Source organism: Phalacrocorax carbo, chromosome 13 (assembly GCF_963921805.1).
Source record: "Phalacrocorax carbo chromosome 13, bPhaCar2.1, whole genome shotgun sequence".
NCBI lineage: Eukaryota > Metazoa > Chordata > Aves > Suliformes > Phalacrocoracidae > Phalacrocorax > Phalacrocorax carbo.
In genome coordinates this window covers 16,436,302-16,459,121 of record NC_087525.1, presented here as the reverse complement: position 1 = coordinate 16,459,121, position 22,820 = coordinate 16,436,302, and the positions used below count along the sequence as shown (strand labels likewise).

General features: G+C 41.8%; 1 protein-coding gene across 16 annotated transcripts in view; it reads right to left on the bottom strand.

Annotated features, from left to right (window-relative positions):
* Positions 1 to 9,008: 9,008 nt before the first annotated feature.
* The window catches only part of KCNMA1 (potassium calcium-activated channel subfamily M alpha 1), a 510,436-nt gene continuing 496,624 nt past the window's right edge, over positions 9,009 to 22,820 (bottom strand). For 5 of the 16 annotated variants that reach the window (XM_064464921.1, XM_064464911.1, XM_064464913.1 and 2 more), the window contains 3 exons: positions 21,849 to 21,967; positions 19,793 to 20,017; positions 17,576 to 17,716 (listed from right to left, as the gene is read on the bottom strand). In XM_064464921.1, coding sequence (XP_064320991.1) covers positions 17,662 to 17,716; positions 19,793 to 20,017; positions 21,849 to 21,967 — 399 coding nt within the window. In that variant the 3' untranslated portion in view covers positions 17,576 to 17,661. Of the gene's footprint in view, positions 12,092 to 17,575; positions 20,018 to 21,848; positions 21,968 to 22,820 lie in introns of those variants that run through there. The other 11 variants (XM_064464924.1, XM_064464926.1, XM_064464920.1 and 8 more) reach the window with 5 other exon arrangements.

The following is a 22,820-nucleotide window of genomic DNA, read 5'->3' as shown; positions in this document are numbered from 1 at the left end:
GATTTGTTTTGCACTGTCCCTTAGGATCAACGCATTTCACATTATATATTGTATTGTGTCTGATGCCTAACTAGAAGAGTTTGCTGGATAACACTTGAATGAGGGCACTGAAAAAAATAGATATGTTTATAGTTTCTCAACAATCAGAAGTTTCAAATACAATATATTATTTTACAAAAGTCTTTACTGTGGTTTGATTTGCAAGCCTCTGTGGAGAGTCTAAGAAGACAAAGATGTTGGAAATAAGAATTTATTGCAAGCAGGAAAAGAAAGTGGAAACTGGATAAAGTTTAAAAATAAAAAAAAAAGTGCTCTGGAGTGTTCATCTCTCTCCAGCACATCCACTGGGACACGTTGAACTTTCTCTCCCACTGACTGTAAGACCTTTTTGACAGAGACTGAAAGTATCTGGTTACTGGACACTGGTTTCTAGTTGCTGAAAATAAATGAGAAAGTAAAAACAGGCAAACTGCACGCAAAGGTTGATGAAAATTTTTGCATAATGGATGTTCTGAAAAGAAATTATAATAATATACATGTGTTTTCAGGCCTGGGGCCCTGGGGGGAGAGAAGGGGGAGTGTTTTTTGAAGAGGTCAGTCAAGTACACAGAGCCAGAAATCATGCTTAGGCCCTAGCTTAGCTGCAGAAACACTACATCAAGTCCTTATGGATAGATAGTTTTTTCTGCCTTAACCAAGACTGCACAAAGTCTTTCCTGAGTAAATCTGCCTATCTTAGTTCTCATTTTGTTATGTTTGGATATTGTTTGGTTATTTGCCCCTGTTCTTCTTTCCATGTTTTCTGTCACAGCTAGAGGGGGTTTTTTGGTACATAATTCCTATTTGGAAGGCTTAGGCCTTTGTGCTAGCTTATGACACAGCCAGGCATGGTGAACTCACCTGCTGTATAAAAGAGTAAAGATCACATAGAACCATTACAGAAAACAAAGTCTAAATATTAATTCAGAGCAATTGACTTAATAAAGGTCGGTACGTGGTGGTGCAGCTGCAGTTTAAGGATAAGCACTACCTTCAGAAATGGTGTTTCTCCTTAGAAGGAAGCTATGAGACACACAAGCAACAGAGGGTAGACATGAGGTCATCTCTTTCTATATATTCTCCTTTTGGTCCCTTGATGGGAATAGTAACAGGTTTCAGTCCCCATTCTCAAAGAGAATGAGGAGGGAGGGAAGAGCCAGGATCAAAACCTGCATAATTTTATCAAATAACTCACCATCAATGCACAACTCCTTTTTTTCCGATACACTGTGGAGATTTTCTCCCTTGATTTCACTCACTCACATTTGTAGTTTAGCTATCTCATTAGGACACAATTACATGATAAATTCTCTCTGGTAGTAAATCCAGGCTAAGAAGGTGCAGGTCCCAGCCACGCAGCCTTTCCCCAGGCTCCCCAGATGTGGTTATACATGAGACAGCCAGCAAACAGCGAGCCAGGCAGCAAGCAGGCCCAGCAAAGAGCTCCAGGCAAGAAACCATGCGCTTGATCTGAGCCCAGAGCCACCCTCCTTCCACCCACGCTATGCCCTGAGCAAGATGCGTGTGGGTAAATGCCTCATGTCCCAGCTCAGCACAATTCTGAGGACACCATGGTTTTTTTCCTCTTGGAAGGAGTCAGTCTGTCCCAAGACATTTGAGTCCCTTGCGCTCATCAGTTACACTGCGTCTGCCTTCTCAGCTTAGTCTTTGAGGATAACTGTAGGACTTGGTGGTTGGGCTCTGAGTTACACGATAGCTGCCTGCCAAAGCGACCTTCACCACGAAGGGCCTCGCAGCTATCTAGGTGAGCGAGCTACGCTGTTAAACCGAGGCTCCCTCGCTGAGCCCGTCCCCTGCCCCAGCTTGTTCTCCAAAGGGGAAAAAAATTCTTTAGCCAAGTTACAGATGTGCTAAGCAGCCATTCATTTGAAAGCTACATACATTTATTTTCTATATGTTTATGTACATATAGAAAGGCTTTTATATATATGTGTGTGTGTAAAAAAAATAATGTACTGCCCTTGAGGCCAGAATGACTTGTCTTTACGCAAAAGCAGAGTACAGGTTCCAATGCCCTCTATCAAACCCTTTTGATACAAAAAAAACGCTCAGTGCTGTGAGCCCTATAATATATTACAGAAGAAGAGTGATCAAAAATGTCCTCATGATAAGGCTTAACTGCATGACTGGGGGGACCATGTTCGCTCTAGGTGATTCTAGGTGGTAAACTGCAGCTTGCAGTGCAGGTGGTGGGCTGGCTGTCACCTACTGTAATGTATATTTTATATATATTATTTATATTATTGTTGTTGTTGAAGATGATGTTATATTCTTCGTATTTAAAAACATTTTAGTGATATTATCTATACTTAGAGCTTAAGGCTGCAGGATTAAATTGATTTATGAATTTTTTTTTCAAGGAAGTTATGAAGCACATGGCTGTAGCTTGGCCGTGCAAGTCAACACTGATTAGAAGCAGGGGGTTTACGTCTGTATTACCAACCCATCCGACACATACCCATTCCTCTAACAGAGTAGCACATATCAATGATACAGCCCACTATCCTGTGCTCGACAAACATCCCACCACCAAACGCAACAAAATAAATCTACACCCCTACAAAATGCTTGGAAATCTGGATATTGGCTACTGGAATGTATATAGACACATTTCTCACCTCAAGATGCCTTTTTGTTCTTTCTGTCTTTAGTCATTTATTTATTTAAAATAATATGTGTCAATCTGTTCGGCTTGTATTGAGGGACTTGGGAAAATGAAGTGATTCAATTTAAGCCTGGCTTTCCAGTTCACGTTGTTCCCTCAGCGTGTAACGCGCAGGCCGCCTGGTGTAGCTAACTGCACGCCGGTGTAGTGCTGCTGTAGGGCCGGCTGTGAGGGCAGGCCGTGCCGGCAGCTAATCCCCGGCTTCAGGGGAGGGTAAGGGCCGTCAGCGCGTACGTACGCGGCCCACGCACGTTCAGCTGTCGTGTTCAGCGCGTACTGTACGACCACAGCCTGGCGACAAGATTCACAATTTTAATTTTCAGATGTTCACCGTGTCTAAAGATTGTTAAGGTTCGGGGGGGAGAGAGGCAGGCAAATGTTAGCCCTCATTGTTCTGCCTTAGAACTGTAAGATCTGGGCGGGAAACAGAGTTCTTGCGTGCTCTAGGTAAAAAAGTGGTGTTGGTAACATTTTGAAGGCTGTGCATCCTGCCACTAAATTTCAGTCCCCACCTCTATCATTAACCAAGTACTAGTTCACTGTTGCTAGCAAAACTTGTGAGCTTGCAAAGATGAAAGCTGGGACGTCTGTAATGCACAATAACTTAGTTGGTTAAGGACTCACTTAAAGATCTTTGACTGCCTTTCCTTTAATTCTCAGAACTAGTCCTGAACATTCTCCACCTTTGAAGTGAAAGAAAATGTACAATCTTTTCTTAAAATAGCTTTTTTTTTTTTTTTTTCTAGGGGCTGCGGATGGGGCAAAAGGTGGGATTGTGGTAAGTGAGGGAGGACCAGAAAGTGGCTCATTTTTTGCGTGTGTGTGGTTTGGTTTGGTTTTTTTTTTTTTGGATTGCAATGGAAGTTTATGGCAAATACTTGACTTTGCCTTTGGGCTGTGAGGCAAAGGATTGTTTCACAGTTCCCCTGCCCCTCAGCGGCACTCCTTCAATGCACAATGCTATGCTTATGAAATCACCTCCCTAGCTTGAACCATATTTGCAATTAAAATGAATACCAAAATTTATATTTAGCCTCATATACAGCAAAAGGCAATTGCATCCTAATTAAAGGATTGTGAAAGAGTAGCAGGACTGCCTCACAGTCCAGAGACGGTGTGAGCAGCCTGGTCATTCACTGCAACCACTTGCTGGCTAGGACTGCTCTAGCATTTCGGGGGAACTGCACAGGGTGCTGCTCAGCCTGACCTTTGTACCGATGAGTAACAGGGCTGCGGATATACAGCAACACTGCAGCTTACCTTAGGTATTCTGTGGCCAGGCTTGAGTAAGTGGTTTTTGACAGCAGGTAGGTATTGACTCACACACACATATATGTGTAATATATATATGAGTAAATATAAATATCCAAACGTACACGCATGTATTCATGGACAACTATGTATGGATAAATACCTCTTTTGTGATACGGATCCTCGTGCAGGGAGCAGACACCTGATTAAACCTGTGATGAAGGATAAGCTTCCCAGCCTAAAATGGGTGCTTGTTCATAGTCTTTCATGGCTGTCCCTCGCTTCCCTGTTATCATTCTCCTGCAGAAATTAGAAGTCACGCTTATTAGTTAGTGCCTGCCTCCATGAAGGAATGAGGTCAAGGAGTAACATCTAAACTGGACCTAGGACACATCTCCGTGAAGATTTACTAACATAGTCCTTTCACTGGACTGCTCTAGACAGCCATGGCTGTTTTTGTGGTCCATAAACTCTCTCCATCAGTGAGAGCATCTAAGGCTGGTTTTGACAGGTGTACGCACTGAGGGCCGGCCCAGTTCGCTTCACCAACGTGGTGCTGAGTGAGCTTGTTGCACAGTTCTCCGTGGTCCTGCACAAATACTGTTGTGTATGGTGGTTGTTTCCCCCACACATGAAACACTTCATTTGCTTAGAAAACACCAGTGTAGGCATTTTATACCCAGTTCTTTACATTATATATCTCCAAGTTAGGACCAAACTGACTATTTATGCTTCTTTTGGTTTTTTTTGACACTTAACTGAGCCTTTTGCAGTGCTCTGCTCGCTCCTTTCCTCTCCAGGATTCAGACTCAAACAAGGTTTATCACACTGCGGTTGATTACCAATCACTGTGGCGAAACTGCCACACAGGAGATTAATGATGTCACCTTTAATGACAAGGTTATTTTAAAGAGCACAATGCCAGCTGCGTGCGTACAACCTTAGAGTCCAAAAGGACGCTAACTTTTTCTTAAACTTAAGACGTAGAGGTGCAGGTAGGATTATGTCTAGTTCCTGCACTGCAGTAGAAGAAACATAGTCCAAATCTTACATGTAACTTCTAAATTTACTCGTCATGAGAGATTAGAAAATTTTTGGACTGCTTAGCAATGTTATCAGTCCATCATAACCTGACCTATCAGAGCTAAAGGAGTCATGAGATGCTCTGTTCAACCATGTAAAGTAGCTAAATTATGCCAGATGATAGGTGTCTTTGACTACGTAACTGGAGTTAGGATGACCGGTGTTACTGCAGAATTATTCACTTACAAGCCTCGCAGCATTCTCCACAGCAGCTGATATTAATTATTATTAGGAAGGGGTTGATTCTGGAGAGCGATCAAGAGAGACAGCTGGGTTAGACTTAGTTCAAAGTATTAATAGCATCGGTTTTGTGGAAAGGGTGTTATTCATGACTTGGTGATACACATTGCATAACTTTATGGGACACCGCCTGGCTCAAAGGGAAAACAGAAAACACAGCAATCTCGCCTTCTTTTAGAACACAAATACATAAATTTTAATCTGAGAAAAATACAAAATGAAACCATGTACAAGTTATGTACAAACCCTTTTTACAGGACAATATATTTATCACTGGATATTACATATGACAAAGTCAGGTAGATCATCTCTGAGCACCAGCATTTGTTCTCTCTCACCAACCCGTAATGGTAAAAAGTAAAATGATGAAGTCATACTCCTTTTTCTTGATGAACTTTTAAGTTAAGCAGAAAACTGGTTCTCAGTGTACCCCCCCATCCCCACCCCCAAACTGTAACTAAATAGACAGGAGTAGCCATCAAAATATGCCGTATACATGTGTTTGCATTTGTGTGTTTTTCTGAAGGAAGGAAAAACCATGAGCCTCGAACGCTACAGAAATCCAAAAGTTAAAATTATATCAACTTTACCTTGTTTTTTGGGCAGAGGCTGGATTATCTGCATTGGCTAAGTGTGTGTTTCCCAAGCTAGACCATGTCAGAAGCGGCGTTTGGTTTTCTACTGCTGCTTAAGGAAAACTTGAGCTAACTTCTGCTGGCCTTTTCATGTGGTTCCTGTTACTTATTGTCCAGTCAACAAAGTGTTCATAGGCCAGATTTTTGGTTTCTGAAAAAAAATCTGTGTTTTCTATTACATGTATTCAACTGCCTGTATGTGGTGTTGTGGGTTTGGGTTGTTTTTTTATAAAGATCTCCTCTAAAATGCAGCGACTGAAGCAGCAACAAGCTTTCTCTCAACCTCAGTGAGGTTCTAATTAGATGCAGCGTTACTGGGTTTAGCTTCTTAAGTTAGATATTGCTCTTAATTAGACCCAAAGTGATAAAAAAAGTCTTTTATATTTTCTTCCTTCCCCCTACCCCTTCTTGTTTTGATAGTTAACACCGTGATATAAAACAGCTACATTAGATCAGCAGCCCTATCTATTACCTTCAGCAGAATTTCCTTGGTTACATAGACTACTGCACATTACAGACTACACCGGTTCAACGTGGCTGTATGTGCTATAGCAGAGAATATCTGTGCGGGCTAGATACATCGCTGCTTATATAGATCTGGCTTTGATAAATGCGGGGGCAGAACTGTCGATACGATAGGCCTATGTACCCCCCCAGGCAGCGGCCACAGCTGAGCAGCTACTCCAGTCCTTTCGCTGTTTCAGGCGGGGGCTGTACCCACACCTACCGGGATTGCTCAGTACAGAAGTACTGCAAGTATTATGCCTGCTAACTGAGTACTAGGAGACCTGGTGTGCATATATAAGGAATTTAAAAAGCTGTATCCCCTAAGCCTGGGATTGCGCAAACACCGTTGAATTTAAAAATCAAGATAAAAATCAAGATAAAGATAAAAATAATTAAAAAAAAAAAAGTGCTTGTTCAGATGTTGGGGCTATTGGTGGTTCAGCTGGCAGGGAGAGGAAAACAAAAGAGAAGGATTATGAACTCGCCTGTCCCCTGAATTTTTCTATGCATTTGCCATTGACTTTGACAGCTATTCCCAGGCCAATCCACTGTCACACAGCAAAAGGACTTCTGTTTTCACTTTGTCCTGTTCATCGCCTTTCACACACTTGGTTATTTTGTTTAAGCACATTTAAAACTAGAAATGAAAGGTGAGACACACACTACTTCTGGTGTTAAAGAAATTCGCAATGCTAACAGCTTTATAACCAAAATACCACCCTCCTGCCCCTCACATACACACCACCCCCCCGACCTCAATATGTGGTCATTTAAACATCGGGATCCAGAAGCCCTTACGAACCTGCTTCTTGATAAAACCATTTAAGCGCCTGCTCTGGGTTTAACTTTGCGCCCATGTGAATCAGCTGGAACGGGGCAGTTACCAACATATTTATGGATTTGCTGGTGAGTGACCAAGCAGTGAAAACCACGCATAATTACCCATTTCTAAATTATTGCTTTTTTTTTTTTGTCAAGCGTCCGTTATTGCAGTAGTTGTTAGATGTAGTTTGCATATGCACATACCCCCCAACAAAACCAGGCCTCTCTGGGTGAGAACACGCTATTACACTTTCCCCTTCTTCTCCTACTCTATGAAGAGGTCAGAAAATGTAAAACTTCCTTACACAGGCCAAAAAAACCCCCCAACAACCACCACCAAACCGCCTACACAAAAAGGCTGTAGACACCACTTCTGTAGTGCCGCTCGTACGTTACATGCAAACTATTTTTCCCCATTTGGCTGAGGCCAGTTAAGTCTTGTCACACTCATGCTGCCTGAGCCATTGGGTGGCCTTTTTGCTTTAAAATAAAAATATGTATTATTAAAAAAAAAAAGGAGAAAAAGAAATATCTTTAGTAAGCTGCCAAAGGCTCATCAACGCTTTCAAGACGTCTGTGTGGCATAATAAGGCTTACATGGGCTCCTCATTAGCCTGAAGCTCATGGCCTGTGCCTTGTATGAGCAGCACTGGCTTTCCCGGCAAAGATAAACTGGAAGAAGCTGCATGCACACATTTGCTGGAGGACCTGGGTGTGCCGCGTCTCGCTGTCCCCCCCCCACCTTTCCCTGTCCCTGCGCTCCTGGCTTTTGGCTTGCAGGGTTTGCAGGGTCCCGCTGCGTTACGGCTGGAATAACAGCCTTGTCCGTGACCCTGCAGCGCGGAATAACCGCTCCCACGCCGGAGCAAGGGGGTCGTACTTTCCGCCACATGGATGCCTTGTTTGGTCACCGATGCTGATTTGCAAAAAAGAAGAGCTTTTAAAAGGGAGGTGACAGATTTAGAAATTTTTTTAAAAGGACGAGGAACTGTTTGTACCTTTTTTCCCCCCTCTATTAATCGACACACTGGATACTTATTACTTTACATGCAACAGTAAGTCTCATTGAGGCCTTAAAAATTGCATTTAACCGCTGACTATCTTTTCTTTACACCTTAACTTTTGCTGTGCTTGGCACTTGCCCCCTGCCCAGAGGACAGTTTTATCCTTTCATCTTAGCACTCATGGGCTTTGGGGGACAGCTACAAGCCACAGCCAGGAGGCAGAGAGACAGCAGGCTTTGTGGCAGCGTGGGAACACGCGGGTGCGAGGAGGGCCGGGGCGCGCATGCCTGCTCGAGCAGCGAGAGGCTGCTGCAGCCCTGCTGATAGACCCAACGGGACCGGCTGTTTTACTCAAACGGGGGGGAAACGGGGTACAAGTCCTCCGTGTGCTAGCCTGGCAGGCACATTATCTTCGTGTCTTTCTTCATCCCACCCTCCCAAAAAAATAATGACCACCTTACGATGACACTCTCAAGTACATCCACACCCCCATATATATAGTTGTGTGTATATATACGCACACGTGTGTGGCTATGCATACGTACACGTGCACACACACTCAATCCACTACATTAGTTACTCCCCCCCCAAAAAAAAGTTGTTTTGCCTGTATTAATTGTTCATGCAGAATGAATGAAAATGCTGAAAAAGTCCAGGATTTTGTTTGGTTTGGGGTTTTTGCGCCGTCCATCCCTGTCATCATCCGTCCGCCCCCCCCCCCCCCCCCTTTGAGAAGTGAGAATTATTAATAAAGATCAAAAACTAATTGCCACATCATCCTGTGGTCTGCCAGCTGTCACTCAGGCCACTTTCTCAGCCACTTCATATAACCAACTATTGGGGCTGGCTTTATTGTAGTCTTTAATGGCCGAATGGCAAAGCTCTGCAACAAGTTTTCGACACGAGCCGCCACCTAACTGCCAGGCGTCAGTCCTGCGTCCTCGATCAGCGAAAAGAGGCGTAAGAAAAAATTATTGATTATCCCTAGCTTTTCTATAACTGGGAAATGCAGACCTGTCCCTAGACCTTTGTCTCACTTGCTCTCGCCGGGTGGCGTCCTGGCTGGCTGGCGTTACATAGGCACCTAGCTGTGCTGGGAGGGGCGTGCGCCGACTCATATATCTGCTCAAAAAAATACACAAATAACTGGCCTTTATTTAGGTACAGTTGGCAGCATGATATTTTTGGGTGTGACAGTTAAACTGGACAGACACACATACCCCTCAGCTATGTAGGAGTGTTGTATTTGAGCCATTTTAGTATGTTTTCCCCAGTGACGGCTCACTTCTGAAGGAAGGAAGGATGCTCAGAAATGGCACTGATAAAATACAAGGTAGAGTGTTCTGTGCCCTTACATTAAATACTGGCCTTCTAAGACAAAAGTCACAGGTACTTGGTGAAGTTGAACACAAACCTCAATTTTTTTCCCTGTACTCAGGACTAGCTTTTTTTGCTCGGGTTATAATATGAATGCAGTTCATAAATGAAAAAGGAGCACTGACTTCAAAGTAAAGGATTAACATGACCCAATGCAGAAACTGGATGTAGATTATAACGCATCACCAGCTGAAGCAGCGTAGATTGGAAGCACTCACCAGAGTCATCTTCTGTTTTGAGGACTGTGAAATGGTTTGAACATGGCCTAACCAATAGTGGAAAAACTACTTAAATTATTTTGTTGCTTTGTAGGAGAGTGAAATATTTTAAGCAAGCCAATTTTACAGATACCGTATTAACAATTATTGTTATTGTCTTTAAATAGCTATTCTACAATATGTAACGACAAAGTAGTCACAGCCCAAGAAGTCACTCCAGAATAAAGCCTATTAGGTGTTAGTACGGTTATATTTGTACTGCAGCCAGTGAACAAACATTAAAGCTGCGAGAGTTTAGCTTAAATGTTGGATTATATAGTGGACATCATTGGTTTCACAATAAATTACTCTGCTTTGTAGTCGTCTGATTCACTGAGATTTCGCTAATGATCGAAGTACCACAGTACGGTTTAGTGTGGTGTTTGCAATTCCACAAGATTACAAAGCCTAACGTTAAGTCACACACTGAAGCGCTGCCTTTCCTGATGGCTGGGTCCTATGGGTTTGTTTTAATTTTTAATCCTTATTAGCACAGCCTTTGTTTGTTTTGGGTTTTTGGTTTTTTTTTTTTCCCACACAATTGTGTCAGATGTTGCTAATTTGAGCTAGCAAGAGTTACTAACTCAGACCACCAACCGCTTGGGTGGCTAGATACTGCAGCACAGGTATGAAACATCACATTTTTGGCTGATACCTATAAAGCTCGTTGGCAATGTTGTGAACCTGCTGACACAAAAGGCACCTAGCAAAGGCCTTTTGTAGGTTGCCATAATAAATACATTCATTGCTTTTATTTTGATTTTATTATTACTGTACTTTTATGTACGGTGTCCCACCAATGGGAACTATGCAACTGCACGTATGGGCATTAACCGAGACCAGCATGGTTTGAGATTATAGCGCTGAGGCTAAACCAGTTGTCATCCCGATCCAACCGCCCCAAAAGGAGTCGGGGTGGGGGGGAGGGTGCCTTTTACCGCGGTATGCGCTACCACCAAAGCGCAAAGGGCTGGCGCGACAGCTCTGTGCATGTCAGGCAGCGTCAGAAGGCAATAAGCAAGCCTGATGCAAGGCCATCAGCACTATGGCAGCACGGAACCAACAGAAGAGGGTAGATGAGAAGGCTTAAAACATGATTTCATGCACGATTTAGGCGCCGTGGGTTACAGCACTGTAATGCACGGCACCAGAAGAGGAATTGCGCCCTGGCCTTAGCGGCCGCTCGTGGCAGAAGGGAAGCGGGGTGGAATTGCTGGCTTTGCCATTTATAGCAAGTGCTGCCTACGAGCGCTGCCCCGACGCGGCCCTCGGTGTGGGGACGCGGGGGGGGGTGGGGCGTGGGGGGGCGTGGGGGGGTGGAGGTTGGGGATTGGGCCTTAACATAACTGGCAGTTATGATGACCTGTGTATGGTAATAAACCAAAGAATAGTCCAGAAGAATGTTACATGTACAAAAATATGACTTTCAACTTTGAAAATAAATAAGTTCAGTTTATTAAGAGCTGGTGTCGATGCTGAACAAAATACACATCCTCCAGTAAAGAAACATTTTGGTGAACTGTTCTTTTTTTTTTTCTTCTTTTTTTGATATACTAAAATACAAGTTGGACCTTTTTTTTTTTTCTTTTTGTAAATATATCATTTGTCTCCCTTAATTACATGTCCTTATAACTGTGACCATCATTCTCCTTTAAAAGCCAAAGACTGAGGTTTGTTTTGTTTTAAATTCTTAGGAGTCTGGCCACACATGCAGATTTTTAAGGGAAAAAATACTTGACAATGAAAAAAAAAAAGAAAAATAGATTTTTTTTTCTAATAAATAAAAATAATTTAAAACGCTAGAGGCTATACATGACTAGTTTTGATTATGTTCATTTATAAATGAAATAGTTTCCAAAATACGTGGAAGCAATATTAAAGGCAGACAAACAAAGATCTGTCTACTTTCTTTTCCCATCAAGCTTGCCCTTCTTAACTTCGCCATCAGTAGTTCAGCATGTAAGAGGAATAAATGTCACATCACCATTCATGAAGTTTGTCAGGCTTTAAAAAAATAGTTCTGGCCTCGAAGGAGTCAACATTCATCTTCAACTTCTCTGATTGGTGGTATCAAGCTGCTTGTCGATTTATATTGATTGATCTGATTGGCCATGTGAGTGCTCATGGGCTTGATTTGAATGTTTCTGGGATAGGCATTATCCGGCTCATCTGTAAACCATTTCTTTTCTGCTAAGGAGCAAAATGGGTAGAGACAGAATAAGGAGGGAAAATGAGAGTTTTAATTAGTGAAGCACATAAACACGTAAACACACGCAAAAAAAAAAAAAAGAAAAAAGGAGGGGGAGCAGTCAGTAAAGTTTACAGAGAAAAGGCAATCAATAGAAGGTGACTTTGACTAATTACCAGCAGTACAGTGCATTAGATTAATACCTCTGAAAATACTTTTCATGAAAGGAAGGTGACATGTTTGCAGATTTGATAATAGAAGCTAAAGAAAACTGTCAATATGCTAGTTTGCTGCTTGAGTGTGAGCGCTCTTTATTATTTTTCCCCATGCTCAGGTGATATAGTTGTTAAAAAAAAACAGGCTACAAATAAAAGGCTAAACTGAAAAGCCAGGGAGAGCAGATGGGATAAGGGTAATGCAGAAAAGAGCACGTGAGTCCACATACAGAAGAGCCAGAGGCTTCTCTGAGCCGTTTCAGCCTCGGGGTGGTCGCTATCGCTGGCTCAGAAATCATTCAGGGGAATGTACCGACGACCTTTCCGCAGTGGGTGCTGGCCTGGTCTGCATCCCTGCTGCCGCAGGCCTGCACAGGATGGCCGGTCTATTGCTCGTGACCTGCCGGGCTGCTCCGCTTTGGGGAAGGGGAGTGACCGCACGTGATGCTGCAGGTGACCCTAGTAGGGGCTCAAGTTAATCCTGAATGGCTTGGGGCGGGGGGGCGATACATGACAGCAGGCAAAGGAAGCAAGGACTTAAAGATTCGAGGGGAAGCAGTTCCTTTCACATCTGTGGGCAGTGTCTGGTCCCATGATCACAGGAAGGATTGTGTGGCACTGATTTAGGGTGGGCTGGGAGCCGCGTGGGAGGACGTGAGGCTGCCGAGAGGCTGCAGCATTGCAGCCATTGCCTAGCTGCTGGTGATTGTAACCACTAAATCTCATTGTTCATACGGAGACATGGACAAAAATCCTCTTAAAATGCAAAACAGAAAAAAGGCAAAAGAGTTTTCTTAAGCCCTTCAGAGAGCAATTAATGCTGGCACGTCTTCAATGCAGGTGTGCAACTTTACAAGATAGCACTATTCAAGGGTTTAGAAACTCCTGGTCTTAGTGTGGCTTACGGCCATGAGGTGCTCCTGCTTTGCCAAGCACCTGTGCACAGGGGTCCCCGTTCTCGCCCCCCTTCCCCAAGTCCAGAGGGGGCTGTACAGGGTACAACGGGTCTGGGGTTGGGATTCTGCAGCTGGGGCACATCAGAGCCGCTCGCTGACATGTGTGCGCTACCGCTCATTCCAACGGGGGAACCACAATGCTTCAGACGTTTTGGTGGCTCACTTGTGTAATACGAACGGCCACGTCGGCTCGCCACTGAAATGCTGCTGGAATCAGGGCAGGCGTGGAAGGAGTACTCATTATAAATAAATATGTACAACTAAACAAAATCCACCTCGGAAACCCAAGGATTGAGCACAAAAGCTCAGGAGGTGAAGCAGAGAATAGAAACTGGAAGACTGGAAGAATGAACCCCAAATATCTGGGCATAAGCGCATAAAAATAAGCAACTAGCTTCCAAGTTCAGGCCTCTAAAGAAGTGGATTGGCTTCCAGAATTACTGGGGTCTCAGTCACTTTCATGAACATGAAATTGAAACACTTAGCACTTCATATGGTTTTTAAGCATCTACATGCAACAACCCCACCCCACCACCAAAAAAACCCAACTCTTGAGGGTTTAATCCACCTTTTGGGTTTTTCCCCAGCTATGTGTTACTTGTGCTTTTTAAAAAAAAATTTAAATTGGGAAAAAAAGGCATCGCATCTGTGGCTGAAGGTAAACAGACCTATGTCATTGCTTTTTCGCATAAGTTTCTAAAATGTATTTTACTTCTTTTTAAAATATTCTACTCATTTGTGACCAGGGTAAATAGTTCCCTGCCCTCTTAAAGTTGCCTGAGTCTGAACAATGCTCAATCTCCCATCTCTCTCACCTATTGTAATTAAGTTCCCTTTGATTTGAACAGATTGGACGATAGGAATTCATAATGTTACATCCTGCACACTGAAGCTAACTGATTAAGTGCTTTAAATTATTCTTCCTGACAGAATGATAAAGTTACAATCTGTTCAGAGATGATCTACAGCTTGCCAGACTCCTACCGCTTCTTTCTACATTCATTTATCTTTTTGTCAAGCAGTTAAAAAAAAAAAAAAAGCCTCAATTCCATAGATCTTTTAAAGTCATCAGAACATCTGAATTATTAATGAGACTTTAAGGGAATGGGTCCTGATGGGGGCTCGTTTAAGAAAGGTTGTAGGAAAGAAAAAAAATCTGGGAATGTGTACACATCAAAATAATTTCAGCTCCATTTAAAAAACCATTTAGTTCAAGTGTGACATATGAACCATTATGCATTTGTAGAAACCAATTTTATGTGATCTACGATTAAACTAACCTTTCAGAGAGGTGTAAAGTGTGATGGTTATCATGTTTTAAAAGCCTTGCAAGATCACATAAACAATTTCAAACTAACAGTTTTCTAATGGTTTGTGTTTAAAATGATTTTGAGGCAAGTTAAGCACTGTGACCTTCTATCTCTACCTTCTTTTTTTAACATAAGGTGCACAAACTTTCCTTACAAACAGACCTTGGTGCAAGTTAATTCAACCTCATAGCAAGGAAGGGGAGAACTGCGTGGGTGCTAAGGATGAGGGATGAACTGCACCGTGGGTCTCAGCAGCCACTGTAACGCACTTCCTTCTCCCTTACTCTCCCTGGAATTTTCAAATCTAGGCAATTATTTAAATGTTAAACTTTACAATAAAAAACTCTCTTATCCAGGAACCTGATCTTTGACGACACCATCAAGGCTCTTTTTGCTTTTACCCGGCAAGTAATAAATACAGAGAATAATAAATGCAGAAACTGGTAGATTCTAGTTTCGTTTGCTATTTAAATTTCTTTTTGCCAGTGCCAAAACCTTGATCCAAGCATTATCATCTCCAGCATCAAATGCTTGGCCCCAGCTTTATACCTTTCCTGTACTTTTTCTGCTGTTAATATTGTCTTTGAACCCATAATGACGAATCTCCTGTGAAAGTCCATCGACCTCTATACTTACCTTTGAGATGTGAGCTTGACGCTCCCCACCTTTACTCTTGGCCACTAAGATACTCTGCTCCCAGTTACTAAATGTCTTTCTTGAATCCCTTACCCACTTTACAATCGTTTTTGTTATGCTTGCAGTCTGACTTTGATACATCTTCCAAAGCCTTAGCATAGATTGTTACACATCTTAAAAGCTACTTACTCTTTCCTTTAAATCAATCCAGAACCCCCTTTTTTAAGTCTCTACACCGTTATATTCACCAACCTTTTTCTTTAGTTCTCTGTCACGTTCAGGCTGTTTCTCTCCCTTTTGGCACACGCATATTGACCCTTACCATATGTGTTGCTACGTTATAGTGAGAACAGGCATAGTTTTCTATTTATGTCATTTTTTTAAGAGCTGTTCAAGAGAGGCCCTCATCATCTTCCTACACTATTTGACAGGTTTGTTTCTGACAGCATCACCTGGGCGACGTTGGAGCAGCTAAGCAACCTCACGTCTCAGAAAGCAGAAGACGCTTACTTTCCCCTCAGACACCTGGGTTTGCAATGGGCTTTCAGCATCCCAGTGCCTCTGGGAAGGCTCTACAGGCTTCACACTCTTATTACAAATTAACATCAAGATATAAATAATGAAAGTAAAATGATCAAAATACAGAGTTCTTCAACTTGTGCAAGACTCTAGCAATTCTCTCCAACAGATTTACTGTTCTGGTGCTTTAAAATTTCTGCCATTAATTCTGGACTGAGTAATCACATCTGAATGAATGTCACTGCGAAACACCCTCTCCTCTGAGCCGGGGCAGAGAAAGTACTAGCTAAACATGACACAAAGGTTTACTAAATCTAGTCTCACCATAATCCCAGGTACTTTACAATTGTTTTAAACTCTTTTTCTTGCGTGACACAGTTTCAAATGAGTCTGTATTTGTGTGCCTCCCCCCCGCCATAGGCAGCTTGTTTATAGCTAAGCTGAAAATTCTCCCATGCAATTTCTTTCTGTAGGAGAAAAAATAATGAAAGTTTCTCCACCCACCTCCTCAGCAAGCCTTAGTTTGGCAGAGGAACATGTTATACGTAGCGTGCAGTAAGTAATTTGCAGGGAGAGAGAGAAGAAACTATTCTTACTTTCTGTGACGGTCTTCATTTTGCTCCAAGGCAACTGAAGTTTTGGGATGAAACCGCTATTCTGGACTAGCTCTTGTTGGTTTATTTTTTTAAACTAGCAAAATTCTTACTTTGGGCAATGGGAATGTCACTGGAAAATGCCTGACTGCCAGTTCAGGTCCGTGGGAACCCATGACAAGAACCTGCAGGTTTGTTAGATGTGTTTGTGTAAACACGCAGATCGACAAAGCCACTAAGAAGCTAGTTTCTAGTCTCGAAACCATGCCGGGACTGATATAAGGGGCAGGACCTCCCTTCAAAGGTCTAAAATGTCATCTCTCGCCATTGGCGCTGCTTCTCCACCTTCAAAAACTAACCAGGGTAGTTACTAAGACTGACTTGGGATAGGTTTCTGAACAAACAGGAGATTTCCTGGTGCTTTTCAATATAAAAAATGTTGACAATATAACATGGCTGATTTAAACATTCCTCTGCTCCCAGTTTCATCAGTGTATATCAGAAAATCTTTGTCACTGTAATGAACTATTTGATCAATTAGATTACAGTTAGCATATGGTATAACTAGAAGTCAAAATTTTAAGACCTCCAACTTTAGGAGAGAGGATGGAGGAGAATTAGACTTCAATAGGATTTGAAGAATTCAGATTATGCATCTGTGCTAGATATTCCTCTTCTGTTGCTCACAGGGTAGACAAGCTGCTTCTCTACTGTTTATATTTTTTCTATTTGAGCTGCACAGTTATACAAACGCCTTTTTTTTTGGATAAAATCGCTACGTAGTACGTGACAAGTGGCTTCATATTAACACCCTTCCTTCCTCTGCTAAATGGAAAACAGATAAAACATTAATGGAAAAGCATTTTGGTGTCAAAGCCATTAACATTCTTCCAAAATGCATAACTGCTCTTGACTATCTTCAGTCAATATTGCCAACATAAAAAGATGCTTATGAACATACACGGGGGACAGGGAATAGGAAGGGGAAGGGAGGAAAGGAACTGGAATGAGGAATGGGAAATCAAAGTCATGTCTGCACCAGGGTAGGCATCTTCACTGAGCGGGAACCTGGGTGTTTACAGAAGGACACGTGCAATTAGAAAGGCAAGCAGATGAGAGGATCAAAAATAAAACAGGGTTGAGCAACAGCAGCAGCAGCAGCAGCCAGTTTTACTTCTGGTTTGGAGGGAAAAAATAAAAAAAAGGCAAAAGAAAACCAACAAAACAACCAACCAAACAAACAAACCAATAACTGAATAAAGTTTGTAACTATTTTTTTTTTTTAATTTCACAAGTTTTCACAAGGACAAAGTTATAGAAGGAAACCCACAGCAGTTGCTAGGTCATGCAGAACCATTAATTGTCATACCTTGGCCCATTCTATTCATCCTTGTTGCACTTTAGAAAAAGAAGTAAGCTATGTAAGTTTTACAATGCTTTTAAACTGTCATATTTCCTGTTGAGCACTTTAACTGGCACATCCTTGTAGTAATAAATATTCTTAGGGCAAACCATGATAACTTTCTTTGCGAAAAGAACCACATGAATTTGTCTTTACGGTGAAGCGCAACTGTAATGGACTCATTCGTAGGGGAACATCCGTAATTTGCAATGTGTTTCACCGACAGGACTTACGGCTGCATTTGAATGCACGCACACGTAGGTACTGTATTCCAATCGACATGCTTAGCACTGCGCGGCGGCACTCTCTGTAGCCCACTTATATGGTTCCAGGTTTTGTCAGTAAAAGTGCTTGGCTTCATTGTCAATTCACACAGCAAGCAAATCTTCAAAATTATCATGCTTGGGGAAGGGGAAGGTAGAAAACAGCACTAACCATAAAAGCACCTTGTCTGGGTTGGCAGTTGCAATGCTAATCGTGCCCACAACCGAGTATTTTATTTTCTGTCTGCACGCTTTCTTGCTGGGTCGCCAGGGAAGGTGGTATGTGCTTCTGGCCTCCCTACCCTGGGAAACGCTTCAGACCACCTAGAACTAGCTCTATATTTCAAAAATTTGGCATTTGAAATTTAAAAAAAACAACACCACCAAACTTGAAGTATCACTTCCATGGCTTTCTAGGACAGATTCCTTTCCACTCCTTCATTTCAGTCCCTGCCACAATTTTTGTCTGGCTAGGTGTGTCACTGGCAAGGATCTGCAAGAACCAAACCCCGGCAAGCGCCTAGGACGTGATGCAGCACAGTGAAAAGTTCCACCCCGGCCCTCTCGTTCCCTTCGTTAGCTGTCGAGGGCACAGCACCTTTTCTTCCCAAATGGGAGAGACCTTAAAGGCACTCAGTTGTCTCCCCCTGTATTCCTGCGTCCTGGCACGCACCCGTTGGGAAGAACCAGCTAGAACATGGAGCAGGATTTCTGGAGGATCTTCGCATCTTGTCGGAAGATTTATACCACCACTCTAACTTGGAAAAGTTAAACTACCATCTGGGGAGAGGAACAAAGTCCCCCGAGATCTGATACTTAAGCATAGAAAAATGCTTGCTCTTTTCTGAACATTATTTATTCTGTACATAAGGTGACTAATTCACCTTTTAAAGACGTAAAAGTCCCAGGAAGGCAGTTTTTAATGACTTACATCCAATATTTATGATACATATGGCTTTTTATCCCAAATGTCAAAAGTGAAAGAAAATATAGCTATTCATGTGGCAGTATAAATAGACAGAATAATAATTTAATATGCAATTAGACTCTTTCTAAACTTAAATGAAACCATTGCGGTTTTACAACTCCACGCCCAGACAATTTCAGTGTTAAAGGGAAACCACACTATCTCCAAAAGGCTAGGATTTTAGAGAAAGTCCTTAAACAAGCAGAAAAGTCCCTGATGTTGCTTTGGTATAAAGCAGGTGCGTAGCAATAACCTATACAAAGAGTGTAAGCCCTATATAATATAAGATTTGAGAGTGAAAAATTAGTAGGGATTGTTTGGGGTTTGTTTGGGTTTTTTTGTCCCCAATGGATTAGTTTTATAAGCTTCAAATAAATGTAGAAACGCCTGTAAATATGAATATAAAAAAAACCTACAGCAACATACATCAACACTTCTGCACTAAATGACTTTCTTTGTGTAACTCTGACATCAAGAGCAAGTGTACATGTTAAATATACGCTCTTTGCCGATATGTAGAGTAACTGCAGTGAGTTATTTATGCTTTCAGTGTGCCTATGGGTTTAGAGTTTTTTTTTTTCTCCCCTAGCATCATAAATAACTTTTGGTCCGTCTGCTTTGTTGCTGTTGTGCTTAAGGGTTTTATGGTGGTGAAATAAAAATGACAATCACATGCACACTGTCATACATATGCAAAATATGTGTACAAAGAGGGAGAACTCCATGGGAAAACAGGGAACGTTACTGCCGGAAACATTAACTGGGGAGAATGGGTGGTGAAGGCAAGTTTCACACACAGCGGGAGCAGGTACACATATCAAAGTCTATCCTCCTGCACATACTTCTGTTTTTCCCGAGAATCCCTGGTCTTGCTGCGGTTCAGTCGGTTTGCCGTTGATGGGATGGAGTGAACCGAGGAGCTCTTCTTGCTGGAAGAATAGGAGGAATGGGAGGAATGAGAGAGGCTGGCCCGGGACTGGCCAGCGTTGTGGTCAAATTGCATCAAACAGAAGATCAAGTCTGTCGGCACAAGCTCAAACTCATACGGTGGGTTTGTGATAACGTAACTGGAAAGGAAGAAAAAAAAGAAGAAAGAGAAAGCAGGTTTAGATTTGTAATAAAAATTTATCCTGGAATTGTTATCCATTAACATTTACCCAGCTTTTTGCAGTTCTGTCTTCTTCAGCGTGTACCTAATTTTAGCTCATATAATACCCGTCAGGATTTAGGCCCTTCCTATGTTAGGTATCACTTTTTGTATGTCTTCCGTTGCACAGACATACTGTCTGAGTAGGATGTTCTGCAAGGGAATCCCGTCATGGCTTTTCAGAGAAGACACCGTACAGATCAGCCTCCCTTCTCTAGCTGCGCCGTACGCAATGACTCGTTACTACTGTCAAACAGATTTGTGTATTGACAACAACCAATAACATACCCACCAGCAACAGTATTTAAAGAAAGAAAAGGAGGATTTTAGGTGCAGGGAGAGGAGAATTTTATGTGCAGTTATATTTAAATAGATATTTTACTATATTATATTTAAAGCAGTTAATTATATTTAAATACATTTATATTTAAATACATATTTTACTATATACTTATTAAATACATAACTACTGTCAGTAGAGCAAGGACATAATTGCTTGTTTGGATTGTGACTGCACATAAAACAAGGTAAGGAAATATATCAGCAAATGTGCAGTGAGGTTCATTTTGGTCATTCGTTCCACAAGTACGGTCATGGCCCCAAAGAGCATTTACAAAGAGAAATCGGCACATCCAAGCGTCCAGCACTGCTAAGTGTACATCCCAGGCCTGAAATAAAAGCTCCATCCATTTCAAGAAGCCCCACCTTCAAGCTAACCCCCTTTCAGGGTAGGAAGGGCTCACAGACCCCGCCGCTAAATTTTTTCATGCATGTGAAAAACATACTTGAGCAAGGCAATAGGCATTTTCTGTCCAAGCAAGAAATGAGTAAAATCTGATCACGACGCTCCCAACTTCTTTTCAAATTAATTCAGTGCTGGTAAGAAATCTGGCTTAGCTGCCTCAGGGACAGAAGTCACTTATTAATCCAACAAATAATCCCAAGTATAGCAAGTACAGTGTAAATCGAAACTGAAAATCATTTTTTCTACCCAATTTGTCCAAATCCTTACAGAAGAAACCGCTTTGGTGGGCTAGAGGGTTGTTTATTGCCCTGTTCACCCAATAATGATGCTTTTTGTAGGGAATGAACCAGTAACAGATGGTGGATTTGTGATAGTTCTGGTACGGGTCTGTGTGTGTATTTCTAGTAGGCACTTAATTAAGACACATTTCAAGTAAGCTGCTAAATGACCTTCAGTTTGCAAACATGGAAATGTGTCCGCTCTGTTTAAAGCACTGAGGCCAGCCTTGGTGCTACTGAAGCAAAAATGCAGCCTATCAAGAGAAGGGTTTCCATTTGCTGGAAAAAAATTATGATTAGATACAGCTAGTACCAATGGGAATCCCACAGGGGTCTTTTTTGAGCATTCAGAAAAAAATCGAGACTAGCTACTATAATCTAAATTATTATCCAGTAACTTACAGCTGACTGATATAAGCAAGTTGAAGTCCTTTCCTCGGATGCAAGCGGTGGATCATTATAAATCAAACGAGATAAGGACATGTTCTGAAAATTTACTTCAGAATTCTTTATTAAAATTAGCTGAAAACTTATGCTATGAAATCCAGCCTACGATTTAAACTCAGCTAAAGAGTCACCATGAAGTCCTCAAAGAGTTAGCTTTTGTGGCAAAGCCCTGTAAAAAATTGAGAAAACTCTTTTTTAGCTTTATTTCAGGCGCTGGGATCTTTCTCGCCGAGAAGACTGAAGAACAGCGAAGCAGAGACGTTCCAAAAGACCGGACTTACCGTTTAGTGCATTGGCTGGGAGTACTTAGATGTGCATCCCTTAATCGATAAATTCCAAAGCAAAGCATATTGTATGTTTTCAGTGCTTTACAAAACAGATCTCCATAACAACCTCCGTCCTAGGAGAAAGGAAGGAGAGGGGAAAAAAAAAAGAGAGAGAACAGCACATTTTTTTCCTTCCTTTTCGCTGTTAACACAATGTCAGGGAACAGGATTTCCAGTATGAGCCTGTACTAAAAGGACAATGCACAGATAGTCTGTTGCTTGTCACCAATGAGGAGCTTCTATCCAAAGAAATGAATGATCTATATGTTTTATTTCAAATAAGTAATTACGTAACGTTATTATTGCTTTAGAGAACCTTGGTCCATGAAATGATGGTGAATTGGGAAGAGTGATTTGCTTTAAGCTGGAAATATAAAATTTGGTACCAAACGATGCATATTCTACAAAGCACATTAGCTGTTGTATTAAAATTGTTAGAGTTTTGGACCCTTTTTTGGAAGTAGCCATACTATCACCCAGACAAATAAATTCACTGGTGGGCACAACAGAAATTACAGTTCTGAGGGGTTAAAAGGATAATAAAATATGTCCCACTTTAAAATAATGATGAAACGTATGCCATTTTCCATAAAGAATATAAAATGTTTTGATTGGTTAAAAAAAAAGGTTAGATTTGATAATCTATAAATGTAAAATATTGATTCTTAAGTAACGACACGCGTTAACACATTCTGACTTCACGGATATTACGTTGCACACCCAAGTGTTGTGATGAGCTGTTCGTCTCAGCTACGAATGGACTTGTATGTGAACTGAAAGGCTCTTTACTTCTAGCTGAGCACCCTCATCACCCTTAAACCGGGGTCCCCTGTCCTTTCTGTGAAGGTCGCTCCATTCTTTTTGAACAGAGCTGGTGAACACAGGGTTAATTTAAGAAATATCAAATCCTACATCGTCATCAAAGCG